Here is a 24746-nt window from a genome sequence, read left to right on the forward strand (position 1 = left end):
GTGTCCAGTGCCTTTAAGGGTCCCATAAATACCCCAGGTGCCTCACGGATAAAAAAAAAGATTAATTTGCCTGGAACCCGACACTCCCCACACATCGCGACCTTGCACCTGCAAGAAACAACCCACTAATTCGCCAATTTGGCTTTGCCCACAAGGGGAATTCAAAACAGATAATTTCAAGTCACCTTCCACCCATGTCTAAGGGCAATCGGTAACACTGGATGACATTTTTTAACTCACTGAAATTGTCCTGTAATTTGATTTGTTCTCCACCATTTGATGAACAACAGGGAAAAAAAACTCTACATCTAGTACCTTTAAGATACAATGTATTTTTCTTGGTGCCGTTGTTTGACTTCTGTTGTCAACCTTTGTTAGCTTGAATTGATTTTTAAAAAGACTTGACATTTGTTGTATATTGACTTGAAGAAGTTGTAAGAAACCAAACTTGAGTGGATTAAATTAAATTCTGTGGTTTTACTCAAGGTAATGTTATGCGTTGCAATATTTTCCCAGAAGTTGTCTGCAAACAATTTTAAGAAGCAATGGGCGTAAATTGACCGGGCAGACTGCATGTCTGTTCGTCGTTATGCAGCCGTAATGGGGCTGGTGTGTTTTGTTCTATTTCTGTTCTGTCCCCCAAACAAACCTAAAATTAACAATTTGACTTATATTTTCAGTGCCTGATACTGCCTCTTTCTCAAAAAACTACGTTACTTCAGAGGGAGCCGTTTCTCACAATGTTTTATACCGCCAACAGCTCTCCATTGCTCGTTTACCAAAGCAAGTTTTTATGCTAACAACTATTTTGAGTAACTATCAATAGTGTCAAGTGACTTTTACGGTGTATTTGGCGATCGCCATCCCATCCACACTTGACCCTAAACTTGACACCAGCGCACGGCGGCTCCTAAACTTAAAACTGGTGTTATCCCCTCGCCCGGAGGCAATTTGTTTCCCTGCACTATGAAATTGCCGGCCACTGTCGTATAGTGCTTTACAATGGGGATTTTGTTGTTTCTTGATCAATTCAAAAGAGGGAATCCTAAAAATAAAAAAAAATCATTATTTTTTTTTCAGGATGGCAATTCTAAAGTGCAGTAGAAAAATACTGTGAAGAAAAAGAGAGTCCTAGTTTGCAAAATATTCCCCAGGTTCCTTTACTTTCACAGCGGAGACGGGAAGCCGCACGGATCGAGCATCGAGCAATAATGAAAGGGAAAACTCAATATTATTACATCGATTGGCGGCAGTTCGCAGGTGACATTAGTATTATTGTCGGAGGATATTTGTCTATGAATACATTTTTCTTCACTGTACTGGGCTTCTCTTTTATGCTAATATATAACCTTTTCTTAATTGATCCATGGGATTTTTTTTCGTTCGCTGTGTCTGTGAGTATTGACCAGTGGTGTGCGCAGGCGCAGTCTTTCAAAGTCACGTCCGGAATAAATAAATATTTAAAAAAAAACGATAGACATCGCAGGGAAGGAAAAGGTCAATGATGGTCGCCAACCAAGGTTTGATTAAATTCAATTCAATGATGAGACTGACAGTACTGTGTGGACATGGCCGTAATTCATGAATGGCTAAACTGAACAGTGGCCACCTGCCTAAATTGACTGGTCAAGTGATGTGCATTGAAGAGTCAACGCGTACCATTCTGCTTTCAACGCGACACTCTTCGATTGCAACAAAACATAAAGGTGGCAAAAATGTTAGTACTCTGAGGCTTGAATGGCTAAACTGGACACAGTGGCCACCTGCAAAAAGTGGCCAGTCCAAAAGAGTTACAAGAAAGGGCCTATATCTAGTTCGTAACGTAGTATTACGGTAAGGCTTTCAACAACCCAAGTCTTTTCGATTGCAACACACCATTGCGTTTAACAATAAGGTTAAAGTAATGTAGTTTCTATATTTCAATATTCCCTCACTGCTACAAAGATGGAACCTAGATTTATTTTTAGGGATAATGTATCATTCAAGTCTATTGATGTCTCTACATTGATTGTAAATATTATTCGACCGATCACAATATCAAGTAAATTTCTCCGGAGAATTTAACCCCTATCCTATAGACGCTTGCTCGTAATGTAATTTTACACGATGGCTAAACACAATAAAAATCGCCGGATCACAAATAATATTTTGGAAAAACAGTATAGTGTTGCAATAATGTAGTTCTGCAATAATGTTTATAGATATAAACTTTATACCAATATTATACCAATTTTATACCAATATATCAATGTTATGTGTGATATCAATTACATTATATCAATGTTATTTATTATTTGTATCGTGAGAGAAAAAAAAAAGCACAAACTCACCTTGTTTCTCATTGACTGATCATCGTCACCATGTTAGGAACCGTTTTCAGGGACTCGTTGGCCGGGGTGCACAATAGCTGCTATTCACGCTCCGGATCTTCTCCTCAATCTGTAGCCAAGTACGAGATCGAAAACATTGTTTAAAATTCCCAGGCGGTGGTGAAACAGTGTTGTTTTCTAAAAGTGTGCAGTTAGAGTTTGTAGATGAGAGCCAAAGCTTGGTTGCATTTACCATAGAACAAGTACCGTCAACCATAGAGCAGTCCGGTGTTGCGCGAGATGTATTAAGAGATATCAGATGCCCGGTTTGAAATCGATGTGAAAATGAGCTTGGGACCCGGTGAGTGACGTCGGCGACTTCTCTCTGTCATGTGCGCTCTTGGCAGAAGATCAATAGCTAATACATTACAACTGCGTAATGGTATGAAGGGATTAGACTGGTTTACAAGTCCTTTTCTTGTTACACGTTCTATTTTAGACCAGTATCGTACCAATGTTCAAATCCCATCCGATATGCCTGTGATTTTTTTTCACAGAACTCGGGGAAGTACTGGGTGTACTGTGCTATACACATCGGTGTATATAATATGGGTAAAACCAGCAATGTATATTCTGCACGATGCAAATTTAACATATACGACATTACACTTTAGAAAATTGAATTAGCTGTTCACAAACTTACCAACCAAAATGACCTATTAAATGCACAAATAATAGTTAATGTCCTCACGTTTCGACCCTAGCAGAGTCTTTCTCGAGGGCTAAATGACTATACACAAAACACATGAACAGGCTCAGACCATCGAGGAAGAAAATCTCAGGCCATGCTCAGACCAACTCTCACAGATGCGTAATCTTGGTCGTGACCCCTTGCTCACGTGAAGGTGTATTTAGAATGAGTGACGTCATAGTCGGGGGGGGGGGGGGGGCTCCTGCGATTGGAACAATTCAAAGCATGAGTTGTGAAGGCTTTTGTCTTCGGCCATGAGGTCGACTGAGATCCACACAGCAACATTGTCCCTCAGAATGTTTCATCCATTACGGCTCGTTGGTCATTGATAATGTTCAGGCGTAGATCATAGAACATCACACGATTGCATTTGTACACGAAACCATTGACAAGTTCTTATTCGAGACTTATACTATTAATTGTTAGTGCTACCAACGAACTAGTTTTATAGGGGTCACAGTGGGAGAACAGTGACTGCAGGGTCCACCAAGAGTAGATTTTCTGATTGCAATCGTGTCCATTCACAAATATCTTTGACAAGTTCTCCTATATTAATGCGTTTTGAGACTTATTTTGGTTCATCAAGATCGTACAGATCGAACACTGATATGCAATCGTGTCAATTTACTCGCATAACTACATGTGGTTAAATCCATAAGTCGGACTGCTGTGATGGCTTATAATAACTTGTGTATACCCCGCGGTTCTTGTATGATTTGATCGAATAATGAATCAATACTTCCCAACAAGGAAAGTCACTCTGGTTCGTTTAACCCATTGTGTCTTAAAGGCACTGGACCCGTTTCGTAAATGTCAAAAACAAGTATTTTCACTTAGTGTAATGAATGCATAAAATAACACATTTGGAATCAATTTGGTAATCGTCGCAATTGTAAGAGAATAATATAAGAAAAAAATACCCTTGTTGCACAAATATGTGAGCTTTCAGATGCCTAAAGGGGGCTTCAGGAGGCCTGACATCTTTTTAAAATGTGAGGGGAAACAACCTCTTTTTTGCTTAAAGACAATGGACACTATTGGTAATTGTCAAAGACTAGTATTCACAGTTACTGCATCTACATATGCATACAATAACTAACCTGTGAAAATTTGAGCTCAATCGGTCATCGAACTTGCGAGATAATAATGAAAGAAAAATAACCCTTGTCACACGAAGTTGTGGGGTTTCAGATGATTGATTTCGAGACCTCAAATTTTAAATCTGAGGTCTCGAAATCAAATTCGTGGAAAATTACTTCTTTCTCGAAAACTACATGACTTCTGAGGGAGCCGTTTCTCACAATGTTTTATACTACCAACCTCTCCCCATTACTCATAACCAAGTAAGGTTTTATGCTAATAATTATTTTGAGTAATTACCAATAGTGTCCACTGCCTTTAAAGTTACTTTGACTAATTACCAATAGTGTCCAGTATCTTTAACGGTACTACACCATGCACGCTCACCTAGCAATTGATTTCCCCCCATAAACAGGAAATATCATTTGTAGAAAACAACATTGTGCAGCGGAAATGTCAAACCCCTTGGCTGAGTTATGTATATAGCCTGCGTGCATTATGTTTGATGTCAACACATGTTTTTGATTTGATGTGAAACTCAAGGAATTTACAGTCTTACTGGTGTTGAATGTTTGTAAAGACTTTTCTGTAAAAGTAAAGTTGCTTCTAGCAAAATTGTGTGAATGATCACATCAGTGGACAAAAACAGGAAGTTAGTACGTACGAAGCAGTGAACTACGAACTAGGCCTACGAACTATTCTATACTTTGAAGTTAGCGTTCTGCCAAATGCCTGTTAAAATACCCGAGGACCAGTCAGAATTCTAGCCAAGTGGTACGGTTGGCTACTTCAAGTGGTCCGGTTGGCTATCCAAGTGGTCCGGTTGGCTGCTCCAGTGTTAAAAAAGCATGACTTTTTAATATTAGTTATGGACAAGTGCAAAAGCTGACGGACCAGTGAAACGACTAGTGGCTAGTCACCAAGAAAGCCATAAGAGCAGACCCTGCAAATGGCAGCTTCGTAAACGTGCTCTGAGCGTAGATCAAGGCGCCAAAAGTTTGAATGAGGTCATTGATCTTTTCACTGCGAGACTTTTATCCTACTGTGACAATCTCAAGTTTCCTAAAGTGATGTCATACCTGAACGTCTAACTGCTTGGTAAAGGACCACGCGTGGCGAGTTGGTGTCCTATGGGTAGCTAATCAGTGCTGAATGGTAATCTGATGCTACCATAGGGGGCGCTGCATACAATGATTGTCAATTACAACACTGGGGTACGTGGGTAGCAAACCGAACATCTAATACGTCAAAAATGTTCACTATTCCAAATAGTATCCATGAATCTACTCCTTACGACACTACGATGCCTCGCAAAATTGGTGTAGTCTCTTCGTGGTTTTTGCAGCCGGAAAAAACCTCGCAGTGCTTTTGACGTTACCTTGTCTTAATGTCAACATCTATACCTTGTTGCATGTTGTCAAAATATATGATTAAAATATCATACTAGGCTCAGCTACAAAGCTAAAAATAGAACAAGGGATCTTATACGAAATCAGACTTGCATCTGTATCTGTATACTTTCAGGCCTGATTCTTCACGGTGGCAACGAAGGCCTCTATGTCCCATTGTCATTGCATTGGTGCCCTTGAAATGCTCCACCATAGGGTGCCCTTTACCAAGGAGAAAATGCCTTGGTGCACTTGCCCTTTTAGAAACGAAACACACAGATGCCTGCACTTTATCAGCTCAGTTGTTGCACATCTGTTCTTGCTGTCTTCTTGTGATGCCCTTGAAATGCTCCACTATAGGGTGCCCTTTACCAAGGAGCAAAATGCCTTGGTGCCCTTGCCCTTTTAAAAAGGGAACACATAGATGCCTGCACTTTATCAGCTCAGTTGTTGCACATCTCTCCCTGCTGTCTTCTTGTGATGCAGAAAATCTTGTGAAGAAAACAAAAATGTCCAGGAGACTCCTAAACCTCTCTACAATTAAATCTCCACCTGCCGCGATGTGTCAGTGTAAGGTCTCACTAATGACGTCCTCTGGTCAGACACATGATAATTGGCCCCAACCTGATAAGGTCAACCAAGTTATTGATGTCACTGTTTGGCACTGGTGACATCATGAGGTATTAATGGGTGCCCATAACATTCAGGGGTTGCACTGGGTTCTAAGGGGTGCTGCACTGGGGGTCCCACTGTATGAGGGCCTCACTGGGTAAAACGTGACAAGGCTATCCCCGGAGCCATTACAGTTGCGTGAAATAAACTACCTCGATCAATTTTAAGATATTGTGACAACGATATCCCCTGAGCAGGTAACAGTTGAGAAATAAACTACCTCGATCGGTTGTAATTGTGACAACGCTATTCAAGAGCAGGTGAAATCTAAGTGCAATAACCTACCTCGATCGGTTGTATCATAGAGCAAGATCAGATGTGCTCTATGTTGTTGTAACATCAACCATTATCCGAGTCCACAAGGTTTTTATATAGGACTTTCATTGATCGGGGATCATTCTTAGTGTCCATTGTGGAAGTTATCGATCAAATAATGGAGGGAATTTGTTTTGAAGGAGAGTATTAAGGAGTAACAATCCAGCCTGAGTTTGGGCACCAACAAGTGACGCTGCACTCTAAAAACTCCCGGGTCAGAATCGACCCGGATTTGGGTCCCAGGGGGCCAGACCCATTTCTGGGTCTGTTTGACCCGGAATCTGTTTTTGTCAATGTGACCCGGAATCTGTGTTATTGTGTCCAGAAATTTGGTTATAAGCGGGGATTTCGACTCGGATTCCGGGACACATTGACATGGATTCCGGGTCAAACTGACCCAGAAATGTGACTACCCCCCCCCCCCCCCCGGGACCCAAATCCGGGTCAATTCTGACCGGGAGTTTTTAGAGTGTGGGTGCGTCTTTAGAACGCACGCGTTGAGAGTTTTCTGACTCCAATTCTTTTTATAAAATTTGTACTGAATGTTTAGTTCACTTCCCATCTATTATCCGAAGTGGTCTGCTGAGTATCAAATTTCAACTTAGATATGTTAAAATCTCGTTTGCATTGTCTCTCTACTACAGTGTACTTCAGTGCCAATTATAAATCTTTGATTTAGTTGAGTTGAAGACGATTACATCTGGAGCTGACAGCATTTTATGCTCTTCTACTCTTCTCATGTAGCAATGTGCCCTTCATTGGCAGCGCTTGTCTCAAATCATTCCTGCACAAGAAGCGACAGCGGCAAGCGCGTGTTTGAGTTAAGTTTCGTTTTTGTCATAATTGTGTCGCCTGCCACTTGGTAACAATTTGTTTGACGTACAGTAGAGAGAAGCAACATTTGAAAATAGCAGTTGACAAATTAATGAGTCTACTTCTGTCCGTTTACATAAACATGTAATTATGACTTATGGCCAAACGCAAAAATAATTTGTTTTTCTTTGTACGAGTACAATGCGGACTCACCTGGCGTTGTGCTATTAATTAGGATGAGACCGAGGTCCCTGGCAGCTGTCAATCAATTCAGATTAAAGGGAGGGTACAATATTTAAAGTTCTTTGGGAATATTTAAAGGAATTACTCTTAAAGTATTACTGTTAGATGAGATTCGAATTCTAAATTTGTTAAAGCAACGTCTGAAGAAAAAAAAAAAAACAGCACTAAAGCTTCAATCAATACAAACTTGCAGTTGATTTATTCGTTGATGATTTTAAAGTGCGAGCCTTTTGATGTTGGCTGACAGTTAACATACGGGATGAACAGAACCTTCTTGGGTAAAACCTCCCCTTTAAGCCCGTCTTGACACTTTCCAAGGCAATGCCTCTGGTGTGGATGAATCCAGGAATTCCAACAAACGGGAAGGAAAAACAGAGTTCCACAGGGTTGGCCTCGGTGAGAATCTTACCCAACCAATGTCCCTCAATCTACCTTCAAAATCGAGAAGGAGTGGTAACAAAAAGTATCGGATGGTTTGATTATCACCGGAATAGAAATAGAAGTTTAACTGTTGTCATATTAAGTTCAAACCATATGTTGAAATCACAGAGCAGTGCCCTCTCAGTAATAGATAAACGAACACTCTTTAAGTGACATCCATGGCCTCGGTGAAAATCTTACCCAACCAAAGTCCCCCAATAATCTACCTTCAAAATCGAAGAGGAGTGTCAACAAAAACTATCGAATGGTTTGACTATAACCAGAACAGAAATCGAAGTTAAACCATTGTCATACTTGTTCAAACCATGTTCAAACTATAGGTTGAAATCATAGAGTAAGCTCCTCTGTTGTGTTGTTGACTCGAGCCGGTGACTTGGACTCGGCTTGACTTGAGGAAAAAAAATGACTTGAGACTTGACTTGGCTTGGACAAATTAGTTGCCACTTGACTTGAGAAGAAGTTGCTTTGTTACAACACTGCACTGCTCCTCTGTGCTAAATAGAATCGTCAAAAGAATATTTAATGGTTTATAGTGAAGAACTGTACTTACTACTATTATTATAGCCTATGTGACCCCATATTCTGTCCTCCTTCCAGTTGAGAATCCAGTATTTTCTTAAATGTTGCTACAATTTTTGCATCTAGACTGCTGCTTGTGGAAGGGAATTCCAGATGTTAATCACTCTTTGAGTGAAGAAGTTCTTTTTTTTGCATACAATGTTCTTCTTCAGGTATTGCTTGAAGAGTTTCAGAGAGTGAGCTCTTGTCGTGGTTCTGCTCTTGAAGATAATAAGCCTAACTGGTTTTGAAGAGTGGTTCTTCCACATTTTGTTTAGAGTAACAACAGTTGAAGTATAACTCTAATGGACGCGAACGTCTGGAGTTAGCTAATAAGTGAACTTCACGGTAAAAACAACAATTAGACCACTACAATCCCAGGTGGTCTCCCCGGGACATTTCGGTGTAGTCAACGGTTCAACCCCAGAGCCCCGTGAAGGGGGTTCATTTTGAGCTGATGAGACAACAAGGGTTCAGGCTCTCAAGAGTATAGGTCCATGGCCGAAGGCATTTCTGACGACCTTATTAACAGGGGTCTATAAGTTCCCGCCAAGTAGGCCCCAATATCTGAGGCCATTAGCAGAGCAGTCCTTGGTCCTCAAGATTATACCCTCCCGTCTTCAAGTAAAAACGACCACCAATCAAAAACAATTAAAATAGATTTATATTCTCCAAGTAAAACTTCATTTTATATTTTTCTCCATAGCCAAATGCATTTCTGACGACCTTACGGGGGTCTAAATTCCCGCCATGTAGCTGAGGATAGAAGCAGAGCACGGTCCTTGGTCCTCACGAATACGGTGTGCCTATACCGTTTTCCAAGTGAAAACGAAAAACACCAAAACCATCTGCCTGTTTGGCAGAGCAAAATACGTAGATAGGAACCAATTTACATACTAGGATCATGGCATCGGTATTATATGTAGATAGGCAACACAACCACCAGTGGGTTTCACAAAGAGTTAGGACTAGTCATTATTATATTTTTATCTTTAGCAGGGGTCTGGTTTTACACATCTTTTGATGACAGTCCTTTAACCCCAGTCCACACACCCTCTCGGAAGGTCCGTGCAACAGTGGGCCGTTTTCACAAAGCACCATCCCATCCTCACCATAACAAGTTGTGCCAACATCACTATTTACTACATAGTAAAAACTTGTAATGTGTCTTTATACAAACTCCAACATATAAATAAAACGAGTTTTGCCGAACAAAAGCAATTTGATGCTATTTAGATGTTTAGTTTAACAGTTTTAAATCGGGGATACAGACTATAATTTGTCTTTTAGCCTTTACACCAATCAACTAATCACTCAAAACTTTCCTGGGTTATGTGAAAAACAAATCCACGAGCAAATCACTCGGGTGGAATTTGAACCTACGACCTTTGCTTTGCATGATAGTCTTACCACTAGACCACCGAGCTAGCCCAGTGTCTAGAGGCAGTTTGAATCAGATGTGTTAGTAGACGGTAAGTGATTTTGCATCGGGGATCTAGAATATAATTGGTTTTTACCCTAATACACCGATGTGTATACTTAAAAATAAAAGCACTGTACTGTATGCTCAGTCGGCCCCATTTTTACATTGCATTACAACATCCCATAACCAGTGTTTCTTTTAACAAGTTGTGCAAACATACCTCCATTTACTACAAACATACCTACATGTAAGTATAAAAGCTTGTTAAGTGCTTTCATACAAACTCAAACTTGTTAATTAAAACGACAAATGCCGAACAAATATCTTTAGATGCCAGTTCAAACATACCAAACTATTTTCCACTTAGTGAAGCCGTGTCAATCGTGTTTATCAAACCACAAAGTCTACTTCACTTGGCACGTTAAAAGCGATTATATCCAATTTTGTATTCAAAATGGCTTGCGCTGTTATTTTGTTACAGTTAGAGTAGGCGGAAAAAACTTTTGGAAGTTCATTAGTATTGCGCAGTTTTCCCTTTTAAAAGGAGAATAATGTAAACTTGAATCAAGAAAATATAATTAGCTGTTGCAAACATCTTACCAACCGAAAGGACCGAAGGTGTTAATGCAAAATAATAGTTAATGGTCTGATGTAATGCCTAACTGATTGAATAGTGATTAGTGCAATATGCATACAGTACTTTATATTTTATAAAAAGACATTAAATGTCTTCTTTTCTTTTTTTTAAAGGATTTGGGTACTTTTTCAAAATGTCCATTGATTTACTTAGGGTTTTAAGATAATGATAGTGGAAAGCTTTCCTTCAAATATTACTTACTGAGGTGCTGTAGTTTTTGAGAAGTGAGTAAAACAATGTCATGAAAATACGTTTGTAAATGCTTAAAATAATTTTGGTCTCATGACATTGTATTACCCATTTCCCAAAAACTACAGCACCTCAGCACGTAACATTTTCAGGGAAGCTTCCTATACTATCATTATCTTTAAACTGTGAAAGTTTAGTGTAAATCTGTGGACATTGTGTTTTTTGTCCTACAAAAAGTACATACACCCTTTAAGGGGCGAGAGCCGCATTTATGAAGACGTTTTTTTTCTCGCAAGCTTAGTTTGTTTTTTGTTTGGGGTGGGGTCGGGGTGACCTATATTTTATCACAGCCGAGGATATGTTGCACCTTGTCTTCTTTCAATAAATTAAGGTAGACCTAGACCGTAACAGCTATAATAAAAGCAGTGGTAATTTTATCCCCGTAATATGTTCATCAGGTCTTCAAACTCAACAGTTTGAAGGTAATATCATGAGTGTTGAGTAACTTTCATTTCATATTTTTCATATTTCAATTTTTATTTCATAAAAACAGTGATGGGGGTTTTCACTATTTTCTCGTGTTCTAACGGCCGATTGAGATTGTTGGTTCTATGTTCGGATTAGACAACGTACACATACTGATCTTTGACACTTAAAAATGTTACCAAAAAGCTGTCAACTTACCAACCAATCAACACAGCATGGTCTCCGTGTAAGGTAACTCTGTATAATACAATCACGCACACCAACCTGGAAACCGCGAACACCACAACCACACACAACCTCTTCCAGTCAGTGTCACTTCAAAAATGAAATTCCGGACCTCCTGTTAATTGAATTGATGAAACTTAAATCAGTGAGTTACTCCATCTCCTGAGCCAGGCATGCAAACTCAACTTCTCAACTTCTCAATCCCACAGCAAACTATTGGTTACAACTAATGATTTAGCTCGAGAAGTGATGATGTTACGTTGTCACCAACAGCAATGTTCGGACACACAACGTGAAGTGAGTGTATTTTGAGTACGTGAAACTTGAGTCACTGTGTTACTCCATCTCCTGAGCCAGGCATACAAACTCAACTTCTCAATCCCATAGCAAACTGTTGGTTATATTTTAGCTCGAGCAGTGATGATGTTACGTTGTCACCAGCAGCAATGTTCTAACACACAACGTGAAGTGAGTGTATTTTGAGTACGTGAAACTTGACTCGCTGTGTTACTCCATCTCCTGAGCCAGGCATACAAACTCAACTTCTCAATCCCATAGCAAACTGTTGGTTATATGTTAGCTCGAACAGTGATGATGTTTATGTTGTCACCACAGCTAGCAGCACCGCTATGTTAACACACGACGTGAAGTGAGATTTGAGTACGTGAAAAAACCATCACAGAGGATTAAGCGCAGTCTCTTTTGTGGGAGGACCGTCATAGGCCACGCAGAAAGGGACCTCTACCAACAATAATCGACGAGACCCTACGGAAACCAGTAAGTCACCTGTGCCATGCAGTCGCCATTGTGTGTGGCTCTTCGACTCCGTAATGGTGTTATTGCTGCATGGTTTAACCAAGTATTAATGCCGTACAATGAGGAATGGTAGAAATATTAGAATTGAAAGAATGTGCGAAATGTTACTAGACACAACCATGACACAGCTAATGTAGTACAGTGGATAAGTTTTTCATAATGACAAATTTCCCCTTTTAAAAAAAGCATAACATTTCTACAGGCATGTATTATTCGTTTTTAAAGGGCAAGGGCACCAAGGCATTTTCTCCTTGGTAAAGGGCACCCTTAGATGAAATTGATAATTTCTACTGGAGCAATTCAAGGGCACCAATGCAATGAACAAGGGGGCATGGAGGCAATCGCATCTGTTGTCTCCGTGAAGTATCAGTTATGTCTCTTAGTTTTCTACAATCACATTTATTTTCAGATGTGGAGGGATTTCAGATTTGACCTCGGTGAGAGGTCAAATCGGTGAGAGGTCAAAGGACGGTGAGAGGTCAAATCCAAGATGGCCGCCAGTCTAGGGTCTAATGTTCAAAGGCTCTTAATACTTTTAAGAACTTTACATAGTAAACATACATTGAATGTGCAATTTACAACTAATTTACGGGATGCCAGTTATTCACTTGGTGATAATTTTGCGTGATGTATTTCCAAGCCCAGAAATGCGAGCAAGAATCCTATCACATCAAGGAATAACGTGAAGTGACGCAAACGTTTTCCAGGTTCCACAAGTCTTCCATCAATACTCGCGCCAAAATCAAAAGCCTATACATGTACTTATCAATTAACTCATATACTGTTCCCCAGTCATTGCATATCAACGTGTGTGTTCAAAATGGACATGGTCCCGCAATTGGCCTAAAGTTTCACCACGCAATAGAGCAAGGACTTGCTCTATATGGCTCATATATGTTGACTGTATATATATAAAACAGTCATTGCTATGATGTCAACATTCATATAGTGTTTTTAATATATGAAGGGCCCCACATTGGCCCAAAAGTTTTACCACGCCGTATGTGCTTCCCGCCCACGAATCTGTTCGGGTACGTTTTGCGTAATAATAGTAATCCCTACTTCGATAGACCATAGAAAACAGGGGCTCCTTAATCCACAGGCTTAAGGGGATCAACATCAGTCAATCCATCCACTTCAGATATTTTATGCTCGAAAGGTACAATCAAATGGAAGAAATATCTCTTCGATTTGCAGAGCTGCTTGTTAGAATGTGTGCAAACGGTTGATTAGACCAGTTAGACCATAGAGTATTAATGGTTAGACGAAGCACATACGGCATGGCCAATGCTATGCAGTGTGTCTTCTCAATGGAGTAAATCCTGTGTATCCTTAGTGGATTTAATACTTTCTTAAAGGATTTGGGTACCTTTTCAAAATGTCCATAGATTTACATTAAACTTACAGGGTTTGAAGATAATGATAGTGGAAAGCTTCCCTTCAAATAGTACTTTAGGTGCTGTAGTTTTTGAGGAGTAAAACAATGTCATGAAAATACGTTTGTAAATGATTAAAATAATTTTCGTCTCATGAGACAAAAATTCTTTTCATGACATTGTTTTACTCATTTGCCAAAAACTATGTAAGTTTAGTGTAATTCTGTGGACATTGTGTTTTTGTCCTACAAAAGTTACATAGACCCTTTAAAGCCATTGGACCCTTTCGGTACAGAAAAAAAAAGTTCACAGATTTACAAATAACTTACAGGGTTTACAGAAGGTAGCGGTGAAAGACTTCTCTTGAAGTATTATTCCATGAAATGCTTTACTTTTTGAGAAAGCAGTAAAACAATATCTATTCTCGATATCGAGAATTACGGATTTATTTTAAACACAAGTCATGTCATGACACGGCGAAACGTGCGGATACAAGGGTGGGTTTTCCCGTTATTTTCTCCCGACTCCGATGACCGATTGAGCCTAAATTTTCAAAGGTTTGTTATTTTATATATAAGTTGTGATACACGAAGTGTGGGCCTTGGGAAAATACTGTTTACCGAAAGGGTCCAATGGCTTTAACTCAATTGGCATACTTTTCATTCCAAAACGTCAAGACATTGTCTTTATTGGTATTTAATTCCGTCATCACAACTCGCCTTGTTACTCCATCGAGCTGTCTATGAGTTTTACTGGTCCACTATCCCCAATTGTCAATTTGTTAAACCAGTGCAACATTATAATATACAGCAGTTTGGGTGCTCCAACACAGGGAGGGGGGGGGGTACTCCTCTGGTTGCAACCCCATGTACTGAAGTTAACTTTTAAAAGTTTATTTATTTACTTGTAATCAATATTCTTGTACTTTTTGTGTTAAACGAATGGAAACAAACCAGCAAACAAACAAACAAACAAACAAACAAACACCCCAACACCCCACAAACAAACGAACTCGGGTATGGTAAAGGCTTCATAGGTTGTACGATAATCCCTTCCCAATCCGCCTTGATTATTATGGCTTCAACAGTTATAGTCAGGAATTGCTTGGCCATTCCAAAGCAGGGTACTACAAGTAACGGGGATAAAGCCACAAATCTTCCTTGGAGCAAGCGGAATTTTTTTTAAAGAAGGTTTAAACCCCAACAGTGTAATTCTACACGACTCCGATCGTCCTATCACCAACAAAATCCTTCCCAAGGTCCAAGCATTACAAAACACCGAGCCCGTATAGTTTGCACACTGGATGATTATTGTTTTGATCGTGTGGGATCGAGTCTTTAGAAATGAAAGATCATACATTCCATAAACAACGCTAGGATTGTCCAGGAAAATATAAGGAATCCGTTCTTCTAAAGAACGGAGTGAATAAGTCGAGAGCATGAATCGAAAAACATTTTTCATTGGTCATGTTTTCTTGGGTGCAGATGCGTCATTGATTCACCACAATTTGAGTTGATGGCGGCTCAACTATAACGCTTTGCCAACCATATCGTTTTTAAGGCTTCATTTTACACTTTTGCCGCCCTTTTTCGTGAAGCACTGCTCACCATTGCCAAAAGGAGCTGAGTGTCCGGCACCAAATCACTTTAGAAGTAAATTTTTATCACACAGATTGTTGTTTTTCTTTCAACTGTTCGAATTTGAAGTTGGAATGAAAATGCTAACATCAACAAAGATTTACGATTTTTGATAACATAACTATCAGGGCCCAAACATAATCGTGTAGACTCATAGTATTGCTTATAGCAGAATAAGGTTACCAGCCCAAATTACATTAAGTTTAAATAGTTGTGGCTGGTACCCGGCAAAGTTTGTTCTATGAAGCAAAGAAATTTGCCAAGCAGTATTTATTGCTTTATAGCTTTATGAAATTGGGCCCGGGGAGAAAGTGGTGTGAGGAGATGGTATCCACACAAAGAACAAGTTAAGCTCATACTAAAAACCAAACACATCCGCAGGACATGTTCTTATGATTACACAACTTAAAAACAGCTAATTACCAACTCAGGAAAGTGGCATAAAAGTCGAATAAACATCAGTTATTGAATTATTATCCGAAGGTGTCTAAACAAACCACAAATCAATGACTTCATAGAGACGCCATAGGCGACTCTGCTTCGTTAGCCATTGCAACCTGCAGACCAGGCATGCCGTTACAGCCCGCGCAACAGTATCAAAACATGGCAGCATCCACTCGAGAAAAAAATGTGATAAAGCCCTAAAATAGAGGTCCCCCTGTACCCCCTTGGGGCTAGGCTTCTTTTACCATCGAAAGCAAGAAAAGGGGTGAAGGGGGATCAGTTGTAAGCCTCTTAGAATCCAGTAGGGCTCAAATAGCCCAGTTTTATGAAGTAGGCCTACCGTTATACAGCGGGACTTATGGTATCTCTTTTCTTTATGGCGCAATACGTATGTAAAGGCTCCGGGGCACGATTTAATTCCTTTCTTTCTTTTCACTTTTACTTCCCCTGATGAAAAGTAGGTCTTGAACTAAAGCTGTCAACAAACAGAGGCTATAATACCATCTCATAGCAAGGATTGTGTGCGATTTAACACTGGTTGGGCTGTTTTGGGGTGTTTTTTTTTACTTCATGGGTAGCTTGTTGGAAATTCCTCGATAGGTCACTCCTGCTAGATGACTTTGATCAACACTCCAAGCCAAATTAGGCAGATATGGAAATGTATAATATATACATTCTTACATAATTTCATGTTAATTGTTGCTCATGCAGTAATTGTTAACGACATTTCTTGTGGCGTTTAAAATGGACAACTCCGCAGGATTTGGCGCCAAGTTTTTCGCAGTGTGTTCAGTCGGGCCAAATTTTTGAGTGGAAAAAAGCTTGAGCGGAGGTCGAGGTTGAATAATCGAGCGACGAAGATGGCCACTTGTTGGTCAAGCATCACAGATCGATTGGATCAATAAGTTGTCACCTCACGAGCATTGTGATCAAGAAACGGGTAGCTTCCCCACCTCTTGCCGAATATTGATTAATTGAGTTGGCTTTTAACGGTCATTTTGTCACTTTAGAATACCTTAAAATGGGCGAGACAACCTTCGAAAAATGTCCTGTTTCGTTATGAAATTGCATACATTCAGTACCATAGTTCTATAGAGGCATACTATAATAGTGCAAACAATTCTTAAAGGCATGGACACCTTTTGGTAATTGTCAAAGACCAGTTTTCTCACTTGGTGTATCTCAACATATTCATAAAACAACAAACCTGTGACAATTTAAACCCAATTGGTCGTCAAGGTTGAAAGAAAAAAACACCTTGGTTGCACAAGTTCTTTGCTTTCAGATGCTTGAATTCGAGACCTCAGTTGTGAGGTCTCGCATTCATTCGATATTTTCAGTGAGAAATCCTTTCTAAACAACTTTTTACTCAGAGGGAGCCGTTTTTTTCTCACAATGTTTTACACTATCAACAGCTCACCATTGCTCGTTATATGCATACAATTATTTTGAGTAATTACCAATATAGTGTCCAGTGCCTTTAAAATGTACTTCTGCCATTTTGTCATCACTTATGAATGAATAAATTCATGAAGCAAACGAGAAGACATCCAAACAGTTACAAATGTAATCCTCAAGTAGTACAGGCCAACTAGACCACTGACAATCTATCATGTGACACTGAGGATTAACAATGTTTTATCCAACAAAATCGAAAATATATAGCTCAGATCGTTAAGGAACAATTAAGTCCAAACAATGGTTTAAGTTTGTTTGTTTACAGTGAACTGTGGGTCCTGCATCAACTGCATTAAACACAACTGAATTTGTTCATCTCAAACGTACAACCGAATTGCTAAGCGATGTTTGAAGCATTGGTTTTGCATGATGTGGATATTAGCAGAAGACCAGCAGAGTTTACTCATCGAAACGTCGAGACCAACGGCTCCTCTCGGAGCCATTAACACTCTTTCCAAAACTGAGATATTTACACAGTGTTTTTTTTACTCGCAAGATGTTCAAATAATATATATTTCTTATAAGAAATACTGTTAAAAAAATGAACACCTGAACTAATTTATGCGTTTACATTTAGGCATTACCAACAATATATATTGCCTCTCACTGCAAGTTTAGCTGTACACACGAAACAAGATTACAAAAAGAGATTCACTTAATTGATTAATCTCTACACACATCACCCATAACACAAAAATGCACTCGCCGTCTGCAAAAACCCGCTGGCCCCCTTTAGCGATGTGAACTAATTCGATAAGGCAGTCCCATTGACCGCTACGTGTCTCCTTGAGTTGTATAGAACCTACCCACGGTGCCCACTGATCTAATTTGCGTTCAGAACAAATAGAGTTACATTAGCGTATAAACAGTCGAGAGATTTCTCTTAGCTCAGTACACCTGAGAGCTTTTTCTCTCAGCCGCCCAACCTGGAGTATATTATAGTAAACATCTTTAAAAATGCAGACGTCTATAGCCCCTTTCACACGATAGCAATTTAGCAAGGGTCCCTTGTTAAATTTTTAGCATGGTTGAGAAATTTTACAAGTTGCACTTCGTGTGAAAGGACAGAATGTTTGAATTATCCAAGGTCCCACGTGAAATCTCAAATTTGCCGTCCTTTTATGGACAGTATTCATACAAGATGCATTTGGTCAAATTTCGCAACCATGGTTGAGCAGTGGGCCCTTGTTAAATTACTGTGCGATGTAAAAATGGCTTTTTCCCGTTTATGACGTTCTTTTCAAATGTCGACTTACAGAAAATTCTACCTATTTTCTCATCATTCTTTATACACTCATAAATAAACGGGTCAGAAAGACTGACGTATTTGGGGTCAGTGACCCGGAATCTGGGTCGAAATGACCCACAAATGTGTCAAACCTACGCAGAACCTGTGCTAAAAGCCCACTAGTTGGTCAGTCTGACCCGTAAACGAGTCAGACAGGGCCTCACCTCCCGGGATCCGAGTCAATTCTGACACGGGAATGTTTAGAGTGTAGGACTCACAGGTTTTTACCGCCATACTTTCGTAGTAATTGCATTCTCACGTTAACTCATTCTATCAGTTGTTTTTGGGGTGGGTTTGTTTTTCAATAAGTTAATCCACAATGCAAAAAAAAAGGTACAGTTCCTATATACCTGAAATAAAACACAACAGCCTCTCTACGGTTAGCCCATCCTCTCTAACCATCTTACAACACATGAAAACAACACATACCTTTAGTAGACAACGTTAACAACACACGGACATCTTCCCGACATGTTAATACCTACCATAGGCCTACCTGTGTTTATACCTGTATTTATGCAGACAACTCACTCACCTTATACTGGTGTCAAATCAATTACCGCGGGAAGTCCCTCCGTATGTTTTCAATTTTCCCGAAAGGTTTTACTGACGTCTGTTTTGTACGCTCTTCTGCCCACACCTTTGGTGGATCTTCATGTAAGGCTGATGGACATTTCCTACTTTCACATTATGAACTCAACACACGTGAGTAAATAAAACTCGTTCTTTCCCGGCGAGTCAAAAGAGCTTGTTATACAAAAACATCAGTATATTGTGGAAGCTGCCAATCGCGCCCTCTGTTGAAGAAACATTGACAGTTTGGTCGGTTTTTTTTGTATTAAATGATTCGGGTACTTTTTGCGAAATGTCCACAGATTTACATTAAACTTACAGGGTTTGAAGAGAATGATAGTGGAAAGCTTCCCTTCAAATATTTCTAACTAAGGTCGTGTAGTTTTTGAGAAATGAGTAAAACAAGTCACAACATCATTTTCGTCTCATGAGACCAAAATGATTTTGGCATGTAAAATCCCCTTTACCAGTTATGATATTATACCAAAACCATAGCATAACTGGTTAATATGTGTTTAAATGCTTAAACTAAGACGAAAATTATTACTTTTACTCATTTCTCAAAAACTACAGCACCTCGGTAAGTAAAATTTCAAACGGGGAAGCTTTCTCCTATCATAATCTTCAAACTGTGTAAGTTTAATGTAAATCTGTGGACATTGTGTTTTTGTTAGGAAAAAGTGCATAATATGTACCATTTAATACCCTTTAATACCTCCCGTAGCTCATTGTATCTGTTATATGACAGCAGTATTTATTGGAGCTCTTATAAATGTTTTTTTATTTGATGATATGTTGTTGCTGATGTTGTTGTTGCATAAACGGAGTAGTTTAACTCCACATCAAGAAAAAAACATAACTTGTATAAGGCCTGAACGGTTTTTGATTTTAATTACCAGGTCTCAGAGGTTAGTATATTTATGTACTAACCCCCGAGACCTGTTTCTTGCCATGAGGATGGAAATAGGAATATTAAAACAGAACCTTAGTTTCGAAAAGGGCCAATCTAGCTGCCATCATTATAAAGCCACGAAGTCAGATGTTCAAAAAGCTCTCTCCACGCACAAGGGACATTATAGAGCTATGCTGTATGGTTGCACTGTATGTTTATTAACAATATGATGGAAATTAATTTCTGTATTATTTTGGTTGAACCATTTCATTGTAGGCATTTGATATTATATACCGTACTCCATATTGTCGGGAGGGAACCTGACAAAAATTATGACAGAGAAAATGAAAATTAATCTCTGGGCTTTTAAGTGTATGCAAATCATTATGAAATTCACGATCAAAGTCCAGATTCGGGTAGTTTAAAGGAACACGTTGTCTTGGATCGGACGAGTTGGTCTATAAAAAAAAGCGTTTGTAACCATTTGTTATAAAATGCATATGGTTGGAAAGATAATTTAAAAGTAGAATACAATGATCCACACAAGTTTGCCTCGAAATTGCGTGGTTTCCATTTATGGGAGTCAAAAATTTGACTCCCATAAATGGCCGACCGTGTTAGTCGACGAGGTAAAATGAAAACCGTGCATTTTCAAGGCATGTTTGTGTGGATCATTGTATTCTACTTTTACAACATCTTTCTACCCATATTATAACAAACGCTTTTCAAAGACCAACTCGACCGTTCCAAGGCAACGTGTTCCTTTAAAATTACTCCATTCACTGCAGAATTGACAGGTTACAATTCAAAGAACTGATATTAAAGCCGCTTATGTAATCAGAAAAAGCAAACACTTTTGTTTAATTTCATTTTCGATAAGGGGTGGTGTTTAGATAAGTAGAGAGATTGTGTTTTTAATTTAACTGTCACTTAGTAAACTACAAAGGGAAACTGACAAAATAACATTTTAATTAATTTGGGCTTAAATAAAGACAAGTTGATTAGAATGGGATTAAACCACTCCTGTCAATTGTTCTTAGAATTGTTAAAAGGATACACGTTTGATTATCAATTTTAGGATACAGCAGCTTTCGATAATATAGGGTTTCTCGGTCAATTTCGGCAAATTAACAGCCAATTTTAAGCACCAAGCTATTCTCTTTCGCGCGAAATCAAATGCTAGTGAAAAGCATTCGATTTCGTTTTATGATTAATCAAATGTAGTGTTGCGTCATTCGATTTAAGTTCAAAATAATCATTCAATGCAACAATTCATCAAAGCAGCATTCAATCTCGCAGACGCTTCTTGAGGCGTGTGTGACACGAAAAAGAACGACGATATGCTTAATTGAACAGAGTGTTGAAGGAATTTGACTCGACTCAAAATGAAATTGAATGGCCGAATTCTGAATTTGAAACGCAGTAACAACTGGAGAGGCAAAACTGCTTTAACTCGAACGCATGAAAATGAAATTGGCTGCTCATTTTCTTAATTTGACCGAGAAAACCTACATAAAGCATTTTAAATTTTGAGAAGCATTTTACTTTGGAAAAAGATAACGTTGTCAGTAACGTTTCTCAGGATGTGTTTTCCCCATTGGAGTTTATTCTTCCTGCATGGATGTACTTTGATGAACTTTGCCTTCAAATGTGTGTGTGTTTGTTACATCATTAATAAATAACAACAAGTCTGAGTGAACTTTCTTGTTTAGGTGAAATTTTATTCTCGTTTTGAATATTGTGATAGATTGGTACGATTTGTACTGCAAAAACTTGGGTGTTAAAACTGGCATCATGGGTTTTGTCACAGGTACCGAAGACAGAATCAAACGTTATAGACACGTGATGAAATAACATTTATTTCTGTCAACAAAATTACATCTTTGTTATTTTAACACCATTAGTATGAAGTTAATTTGGGTTCATTATTAGGCAATTATACAGTGTTTTGCACAAGGGCAAAAGTGCAATGACCGGAACCCGAACACACCCTCTGACAACGCCAAAACACCAGCCCAGCGCTCGGCCAAGAAACCTCATAAAAACAAGAATTCCAAAAGATGGCCACGGCTAATACCAAAACCGATTCTAAAGTGTGTAATTTGTAAACATGGACTAGTGGATGTGATCACACAAGAGCAAAATATCCACTCTTGTAAACCGATGATTCTATGCAGTCAAATGTCATTCCCAGCTCTCTTCAACTTGCTCGATGTCGACACTTTGGAGGTCTGCTCTACCGTCTGGCGGCGCGTCTTGCCCCGTCTACACTTTGCCAAGAGGCGCTCACCAACCTGCTTTGCGGCTCTCCGAAATTGTTTGTTCAAACAACTGTAGATGAGAAAGTTCCACCAACTATTGGACAGCGACAACCAGGTGACGGCAAACTCGACCGCAGGAGCCGCATTCTCTTTCCTGATGAACTTGTAAAAGTCCAGGCACAGAGTGGGGATCCATGCACAGTTGAAGGCGAGGGTAACAGCAAGGCACATCCGTAAAGCTTTCATGTCCGTCCGTGCAACGCGGCTCCACCGTTGCTGCCTCTGTCGCTTGTTGGACTCCACCACTGCTGCAAGGCCCTGAGACGCGATAATCTTTGAGTGGCGATGAGCCACTCGGAAAAGATGCCCGTTTATCATCATCATGATCAGACTCCCGTTCATTATCCACCACATGATCACTATAAACAAAGACAGGGGAAAACTTGGATCTTCAAAAGAAGGCTCACAGAAGAATGTAGCACGGTTGTACTTCATGACGTCCGTAAGTAAAGTAGTTACCAAGCTAATACCAGAAATGGCGACCCATGCGACACACACTGTTATGAATGCTCGTTTGCGCGTAATGAGAGCCTCGTACCTTAATGGTATGGTTATAGCAACGAAGCGATCCACACTTATATTGACCAAGAAGAAGACGCTAAGCAGCAGCCCAACTGCGAATACCGACCCTGTTATTCGGCACAAGGCATCGCTAAACGGGAACCCGTCATAACCAGAAGGCAGAGTGCTGGTGAACGCCAAAGCACCCACGAGGATATCAGCCAAGGCGAGGGATACGATGAAAACTCGTGCGGGCTCTGAGCCGATCCGTGCCCGTCCAACTACGACTATATTCAGGGTGTTGGCGATGACGATTGCTAAACCATTCGACGCGATGAATATCGTCCGCAAAACAACCACTGCTGTATTTGAAGGTGGAGTTTCACTTGTAGAATTCATTCCTTTGGGGAGTCCAACTTCACTAAATTTTTCTAAAAAGCAGATCACACTGCACTCAGTGGTAAAACTATACAAACTGTTAGAAATCGTGCAGGCTGCTCAACACGTGCAAAATGCATTTTTTTTGCTCTCGCGCAAAGAATGTGTGTAGATTTGAACAATCGTCGTCATGCTCGACTGACAAGACAACTAATGTACATTATTTGACTCGTCATTGTCAAACACTTAACATGTTTGGATAACAATTTGTTCAATATTTGCCTCAATCAGTGGTGTTGGGATGACGTATTTGCTTTCTGTCCAATCTGTAAATCAATGCCATATAATATTGGCGATTTTCAAGCGATTTCAGAGCGACGTTGTTGCAGTTTCTCCCGCCTTTTTTTTTTTGTAATTGATGAAGTCTCTGCACTCCGGCGTCGCTCCGTCAACGAAAAACACTCCACATGAATGGTGCAGATTGCTGTGCCTTGGATGGGGGAAAAGTCACGCGAGTAGACAGGGCAGGTTACCAGCGCAAAACCTAGCTGGTTGTCAGGCTAAACATTAAACATTGCTCTGCTTGGAATGTACACCCTATGCCCTAGTGTATGGTGGCCCTGAAGGGACATTGAACATATATATTAACGTAAGTATTGACGTCAATATTCATGGATTTTGCCCTAAATTGCAAGTATTCACGTCAGTATTTGCGATTTGTAACCAAACGCAAATATTTACGTGAATAATGACGTGAATATTTGTGATTTAGGGCAAAATCCAAGAATATTGACGTCAATATTCACGTAAATATATATGTTCAGTGTCCCTTAAGGGCCACCTTACTAGAGCGAGGAACATATGTTGAGAAAGAGCTTACTATAGTTTCAAATGTGCCGATTATTGACTACCGGCAACATGACGACAACGACCGAACACAAACACGTTCACACAAACACATCTGAGTTGCATTCACTCTGGACAATCCTTATAGTTCTGTAGGTACACTTCAACAAAATCATATTCTTGAACGTAAAAACAATGCCACTTAGGCCGGTGTTTCAAGTCTTTACGACATGTGGACCTCTTTTGATCTCACGATTTGTAATCAATTTATTAACTTATAATCAATTGTGGGGATCTGTTAATTAGTTAGAACCGATTTATTTATTCTAACGTGTGTTTGTCACACTCATTGTTTGCGTGGTGTGTTTGAGCTGATAATTATCTATCTGTAAACAAAACACGTGTGGTGATTCCCACTAGAACAAAAATGGCGTGAAGCCCCCCCCCCCCATCCTCCACGTTGCGATAACCACCCTGAAGAACAAAACGATACAATGGAGTTTCTGCAACCAACCGAATATTTTAGTTTTATCAATTTAAACTATTGTGAAGTTTGAAAGAATGCAGTTTTTATGTCATATTAGGCTATAATGACAAGACTAAGACTCTATGCCCCCTTTCGAAACCAAGAAATGGGACTTGAATGAATGAATGAATGAACTTTTGGCTTAGCCGACGTCAGTTAT

General features: G+C 39.6%; 2 protein-coding genes across 8 annotated transcripts in view; both read right to left on the reverse strand.

Annotated features, from left to right (window-relative positions):
* LOC139939578 (uncharacterized) overlaps positions 1-19199 on the reverse strand; it is a 47559-nt gene extending 28360 nt beyond the window's left edge. For 3 of the 7 annotated variants that reach the window (XM_071935587.1, XM_071935585.1, XM_071935580.1), the window contains exons 1-2: positions 11504-12140; positions 2331-2439 (exon numbers count right to left, since the gene is read on the reverse strand). The gene's annotated coding sequence lies outside the window, so the exon portion shown is untranslated. Of the gene's footprint in view, positions 1-2330; positions 2440-3012; positions 3083-8562; positions 8608-11503; positions 12141-19084 lie in introns of those variants that run through there. The other 4 variants (XM_071935581.1, XM_071935582.1, XM_071935584.1 and 1 more) reach the window with 4 other exon arrangements.
* Positions 19200-20970: 1771 nt separating this feature from the next.
* On the reverse strand, positions 20971-23270 carry LOC139939870 (beta-4C adrenergic receptor-like). The gene has a single exon (XM_071936024.1). The coding sequence runs from the start codon at positions 23233-23235 to the stop codon at positions 22192-22194; it is 1044 nt and encodes a 347-aa protein (XP_071792125.1). The 5' UTR covers positions 23236-23270; the 3' UTR covers positions 20971-22191.
* Between the last annotated feature and the right edge of the window lie 1476 nt (positions 23271-24746).

This window comes from Asterias amurensis, chromosome 7 (assembly GCF_032118995.1).
Source record: "Asterias amurensis chromosome 7, ASM3211899v1".
NCBI classification, from domain to species: Eukaryota; Metazoa; Echinodermata; class Asteroidea; order Forcipulatida; family Asteriidae; genus Asterias; species Asterias amurensis.